The sequence below is a fragment of the Octodon degus genome, unplaced genomic scaffold (genome assembly GCF_000260255.1).
Source record: "Octodon degus isolate 3935 unplaced genomic scaffold, OctDeg1.0 scaffold00111, whole genome shotgun sequence".
NCBI classification, from domain to species: Eukaryota; Metazoa; Chordata; class Mammalia; order Rodentia; family Octodontidae; genus Octodon; species Octodon degus.
Genome location: NW_004524687.1, coordinates 2,472,787 through 2,479,581, shown reverse-complemented (window position 1 = coordinate 2,479,581; position 6,795 = coordinate 2,472,787). Strand labels below are relative to the sequence as shown.

At 36.0% G+C, this 6,795-nt stretch overlaps 1 protein-coding gene across 1 annotated transcript in view; it reads left to right on the top strand.

Moving 5' to 3' along the window:
- The window catches only part of Ift88 (intraflagellar transport 88), a 125,239-nt gene that overhangs the window by 86,838 nt on the left and 31,606 nt on the right, over positions 1-6,795 (top strand). The window contains exons 20-21 of the mRNA XM_023699165.1: positions 4,305-4,357; positions 6,232-6,297. Coding sequence (XP_023554933.1) covers positions 4,305-4,357; positions 6,232-6,297 — 119 coding nt within the window. The remainder of the gene's footprint in view (positions 1-4,304; positions 4,358-6,231; positions 6,298-6,795) is intronic.

The following is a 6,795-nucleotide window of genomic DNA, read 5'->3' as shown; positions in this document are numbered from 1 at the left end:
TAGGGGATTCAGTGTCTTCTAATCTATTCCATTGATCCTCAGGTCTATTAAAGTTCATGATTTTCTTTCTTTCTTTCTTTTTTTTTGGTGGAACCGGGGATTGAACTCAGGCCTTTGCACTTACCAGGGAAGTGCTTATTCCACTGAGCCATCTCCCCAGCCCCTATGGAGATGTTGAAACTTCACACTAACCACCACATTATATCTCTTTTCAAACTTACCAACACCATGGACTTAAATGATACTTAATCTCCAAATACGCTTTGTGATAGACTTTGTGATCCACCCCATGGAATTAAAATATCATATCACAGGGCTTGCGAGATAGCTCAGCAGACTAGGCGCTTGCTTAGGCAAGTGCAGGGGCCAGGGTTCAATCCCTGGCCTCGCCAGCCCCACCTCTGGGCACACTAGCCAGCCACCAAGTGTGTTGACATATGCCTGAAATGCCAACTCAGGGAAAGCTGTAAACAGGAGGATCACTACGAGTCCAGGCTACCCAGTGAGACTCTATAACAAATACATTTTTTTAAAAATCATACCACAAAGATATATGTCCACCCACTACTTATCTTGTTCTAAATTCCTATTTGTAAATGTCTATGTTGGTCTACTAGTTTTTTTCTTTTCTAATTTAGTTCATGTTTTCCATCCCATCAGTATTCTAGCCTCATAAATTTTGAGCTCATCCTTTGATCTTCACCTCCTGCCTTTTAGCCACCTATATCTTAGCTGGTGCTGACTATCAGTACCACATTTATACCAGCAAAACTATATGTCCCAATATCCAGCTGTCTGAATATAACCTCTTCTCTTTCCAATTCCCATATTCCCTACTTTCCAGTATGCTTTTCTTTGGTGATATAGAGACCTCCAATCTTTTTTCAATTTAATTAAGCTTATTGATACAATTTAGGTATATACAATGATCACATTCAACATAGGGATTTTGTACCTGTACATAATATACTTTTTTCTCTCCCATTTCTCCTCCCTCTTTTTAAGCCATCTTCCTCTCCTTACTTACAAAGCTTCATTTCCATTTTATCCTTCTTATTTTTTCTTTTCCCTTCATTCCTTTTTCCTTCCCCTTCTGACTAATTTCTTCCCATTTCTCCATATCTCTTGTACAATTTGGTTCTTACTAATATTTTCAGTTTCTCACATCAATGAGACATTGCAATCTTTACAGATGTGTGTCTAATTTATTACACTTATAAGTAGGATCTCAAGCGCCATCCATTTAGCAATAAATGTCTCAAGTTTATCCTTCTTTATAGCAGAATAGTACTCCATTATATGTTGTTTAAAACACACATCTTTTTATCACAGTTGATGGACATTTGGAACCAGAGAAAACCTAGAATAGAAAAAGCAATTCTGGGCAACAAATGCAAGGCAGAAGACATCGCAATCCCTGACTGTGAGATCTTGGTAGAAAATGTTCGTGACATTGAATTTGTCAGTGATTTACAGGAAATGATACCAAAAGCACAAGAAATATATAATTAGACTTTATCAAACTAAAAACTTTTCCTTAGCAAAGGAAAAAAGTGAAAAGACAAACTACAAAGTGGGGGAAAATATTTACAAATCATACATTTGATAAGAGGTCAAAATCCATAGTTCATATTTCACGATTACAGGCAAACCAATTAAAAAATAAGCAAAGATTTTGAGTAGACATTTTTGCAAAGAAGATATAAATAAGCAAGCACATGAGAAGATACTGCCTTTAGTCATTGTGAAATGTAAATCAAAAGCAGTGAAATTCCACCTCACACCTTTCAGGGTAGTGTTATCGAAGTGGGGAATAGCAAGTATTGGAAAGGACATGGAAAAATTAGAACCTTTGTACATTGCTAGTGGGAATATAAAATGGTGTTTTTTGAAAACAGTTTGTCCATCCCTCATAAAGCTAAACTTAGAATTACCATATTATACAAGTTTTACTCCTAGCTATATACCCAGTAGAAATAAAAGCAGAATTCATAGCATCATCATTCACATTAGCCCAAAGATGGAAACATCTTGTGTCCACCAAAGATGGATAGATAAATCTGGAGATATATATATATATATGAATATTTCTCTACTGTAAAAAAGTTTAGATACATCCTACACTGTGGAAAAACCTTTAAAATATGTATGCTAAGTGAAAGAAGCCAGGCACACAGAAAAAAATGCTGTATGATGCCACTTATATGACCACTTACATGAAGTACAATAAGTCCCCAACTTATGAATGAGTTCTATCCTGGGAGAACATTACTAAGTGAGATTCATTCCTGAGTCCAACAAAATGAGCCTTATACAGTTTGACACAGATACACAATATAAAGCATGAAAAAACCAAACACAAACCTGATTTGATGGTAGTATCGTGTATTTATAAAACAAAGTTAGGGAGCCGGGGAGATGGCTCAGTAGAATAAGCACTTCCCTGGCAAGCACAAGGCCCTGAGTTCAATCCCCAGTTCCTCAAAAAAAAAAAAAAAGTTATATTTGGGACAACTGAAAAAAAAACTGGGGAAAAAAAGGAAAAACAAGCAAACTTGGACACTGAAGCAACCTCAAGCATCTCTTTATGTTGATGATCACACTGTACAGTAAGCATACAGCAGACAACCAGGATGCCCTACCCATGTGAGCTTCTTGATCAACTTGTTCACAGCTGTGAATGTTCCCAGTGCAAGGTTTGTTCATATCTGTGAAAGTTCCTAACTCAAATGTTCCTAAGTCAGGAGCTTACTGTATGTAAAATTGGCAAATTTAGGGAGACAAAATGAAATTTGAAACTAACAGGAATTAGGGTGAGAGGAATATAGAGTTATTGCTTAATGGTCACAGGATTTTTGTTGGGTAATATTAAATATGTTTTGGGAGTAGATAGTGGTAATAGTTGTGCAGCATTATCAATGTAATTAATGATATTGAACCTAAAGATAGTTAAAACAGCAAATTTTGTGTTGTATTTTATCATAATTTTTGAAAATTACTGTAATATTGAAATTATTGTATACTTTAATTGAATGAATTGTGTAGTTTGTGAAATATAGCTTAATAACACAGGTGTTAGAAAAATACATGCTGCGTGATTTCATTTCTGTAAAATTGAAAAACAGCCAAGTTCAAAATATTAGAAGTCAGGACAGCAGTTGCATTCATTGAGTAAGGATAGTAATGTTGGTATTCAGAAAAACAAATAAATAAAACCGTATGCTAAGTGCTGTGCTGAGAAATTCTTGGGGGCTAGAGAGTATTTAGAACAGTTGAATCCACCCTAGCTTTGAAGAGTTCAGAGCTTGGAATGAGTCTCCAAGTTGGGTGATGCTTTGTGCAAATACCAGGAGTCCAGCAAATGTCCATGCTTCTTGGAGTATCTGTAGAATAAGGTGTTAGGAAAGGCATTGCAAAAGATGAGTTGGAGAAACAGGAAGGACTAGGAAGTAGATAAACCAGGTTAGAATCTTGGTTTTAACATGTGGGAGGAGGAGGTGACAGATTTTTAGGAGGAAAGCAATATGGTTAGATATGTATTTTATTTAGATCACAGTAGGTGGGTGTGTAGGCAGTGGCTTTGAAGTTAAATAACTTGCCCATGTAGCAGCGCTGTGATTTAAATCCAGATTAATCTCACTCTAAAGCTGGGAGGTTTGCATTCAAATTGAGTAGGAACTGAGATTGTCTTTATGGCCGTCAGGTAAGTAGAAGGGAAATGCACAAAAGTGAAAGGAACATTAAATTGTTCCTGGGGTTATTATTTCTGCAATTTTTGCTCTTTTTTTTTCTTTTTAACAGTGTTTAAAAATCCTGGTTATGATTGTTTATTCTAAAAAATGATTTGATTCCTTTTTAAGGGAGGAAAAGGGATAAATAGAATTCTTTTTGTCTCTCCTTTAAAGCCTTATGTTCAAACATAAGATCAAAAGCTGTTCCTTGAATATTTGCAAGCCTAAATATAGTGATTAAAGAAAATGGCAAACTTAACATTTTTTTTTAAATAGCAATTGTGTTCAGTAGAATGTAATGGTTTTTAACCAAATAGATGTGAGTGTTCTCCCAAGAGCATCCAAGGAAAGACATGAGCTAGATGAACTTTGAAGGACTTGTGAATTTAAATGTCCTAACATGACAGGTAATAATAAAGGAAATTATATTTCAGCTATTTTCAGTTATAAAAACAAACTAAAAAGTCAGAGAGTAATTGAAAGATGGTACATACACACTGCTTTGTAAAATGATTTGAACATCTCATAATTTTTGTATCACCTCTAATTTCAACTAATGTATTTCTTTTATAGGCCTACACAAGTGAAATGGAAGCTGATGGTAGCAAGTTGTTTTAAAAGAAGTGGTAAATGTTTTGATTTTACTCATTTTTTCTGTATTTTTGTTTTCTTTTAGATAATTGTGCATAAAATGTGGTGAGTTGTATCTTTGTTAAAAGACCAGCTTTTAAAATAACTATACATAATTGAATCATAATAAGAAAAAGAATAATTATGTGCAGAAAAATTTGTTCTTGTATTGTTCTTTATGTTTAGTTGTTTTGTTTTGGGTTTTTTGTTTGTTTGCTCTATTTGTTTGTAGCTAGGGATGAAACCCAGAGCATGTCATTGAGCTGTATACATACCCAGCTTGCACAGGTCATCTATTCCAGCACCTCCCTTTAAAAATGGATTATTTCAGAATACCTATGATCCCAGCACTTTGACAGATTGAGGCAGGAGGATGGCAAGTTTGAGCCCAGCCTAGGCATCTTAGTGATGTAGCTAGACCTGTCTCAAAAATTTAAAAATGGCTGGAGATTTAATTTAGCGCAAAGGTTCTGGGTTTAATTCCTAGTACTATCAAAAAAACAAAACAGATTGTTTGGGTATTTATTTATTTGGTACAGGGTCTCACTATGCAGCTCGGACTCATAATCCTCCTGTCTCAGCCTCCCCAGTGCAGATTACAGGTGTACACCACCATGCCCAGTTTTGGTGGTCTACACAGAATCCAGAGCCAGCATGGCATGCAGTACCAGAGATCAAACCTGGTCCTTACATTTGCCAGGTAGGCACTCACATGGCTGAGCTATCTCCCCAGCCCCATAAAACAGATTGTTTTTGAAAGCTAACATGTAATAATTTTTAATGAGTTATCCATAAGGAAAATAATAAGCATTCTTTTTATATTAATGTATACATTCTACTCCTGTGATTAACAAGGTCCAGTATGCTCAGCCAAATTTATGAAACTGTCCTACACCTGAGAAGTCTGAGGAAAGCTTGCAACTGGACTATATATTTTTATACCAAAGATCACTAGAGATCTTTGTGTTTTCTGATCTGCTGGTATTATGCTTTGCACTGATAATACTTTTCTAAATAATGGAGACCCTGAGAGTTTTACACTGTACATTGAATGATATGCTTAATATATCAGAGATTACACTAGGAGATCACTGCTACACATGTATAATCCTCCTGTATAGCATAAAAATGGTGCAGGAAGGTGGCCATTGTGGCACATGCCTCTACTGTTAGCACTTGGGAGGCTGAGGCAGAAGCTCATTGTGGTTTTAACCCAGGCCTGGGATATACAGTAAGTTCAAGACCATTCCCAACTACATTGTGAGACCCTGTCTCAAAACATACACACACACACACACACACGCACGCACACACACGCACATACACACAGTCTTAACGGAAAGTACAACTTGTACAAGTACTGGCAGTTCTCATCCAGTTTTGTGGGTAGTTTCTGTATCTCTGAGTGTCACTAGGATACACCACAGATACTTCATACATGCTCAGAGTAATCCTTAAATCATTTTAATACTTGGTCATTAATAACTGTATTATACATATGTTATATGTGTCAGTGTGAGTTTTCAGTACCTAGATCATTTTAACATCAGTCCTATGAAGTGCACATACTCATGAGCTTTTCTGACTGACTTCAGCCAGCTTGAGCTGCTGAAGCACAGGTTAAAAGCAGGAGTGTTCATTTAGAATCTGCTGGAGGTGGTATGTCCTTGTCTCTATTTCACTTTGGCTCTCCCAGTATAGGCATTCTTCCAAGATTAGAATAGCCATTCCTCTCATACAGAGAAGCCCAAAGAGATGACTTATTTGCTTAGATTTAAAAAAATGATTTTTGACCCAAACTCATTTTTCCTATTTTGCTTAAGGCTGTTTCTCTGATTTGATAAGAATGATTTTTCTTTTTTATTTATAGGTAATTACCAAAAAGCATTAGATACTTACAAAGATATTCACAGAAAATTTCCAGAAAATGTTGACTGTAAGTAACACTGGATTTTATAATTTTGAGACATAGAATTTCATATTTTATGTTCTAATGTATTTTTATATTTCCTGTACTAACTACATACATAGTACAACCTATATTTGGTAATCTATTTTTTTTGTTTTTACAAGGTCAGAAAATCTGACTAGATATCCTTTTTTTAGGTTCGCATTTTTATAGAACTTAATTATTGATAGATTTATTTATTTTTTTAACGTATTTAGTACAGGGTCTACAGGGTCTCACTACACAGATTGGACTCATAGTGATTCTCCTGTTGTCAGCCTCCCAAGCACTGGGATTACAGGTTCACGCCACCACACCCAGTCTCAATCAAAGTCTCAGTGTGCCCCAGGGGCGGGGCCAGCACAGCATACCAGGGATCAAAGCCTGGTCCCTGCATCTGCCTAAGCAGGTGCTTTAATCCACTGAGCTATATGGCCAGCCTGATAGACTTAAGTATGTCAGATTCTCTTCATCAGTACCAAATCT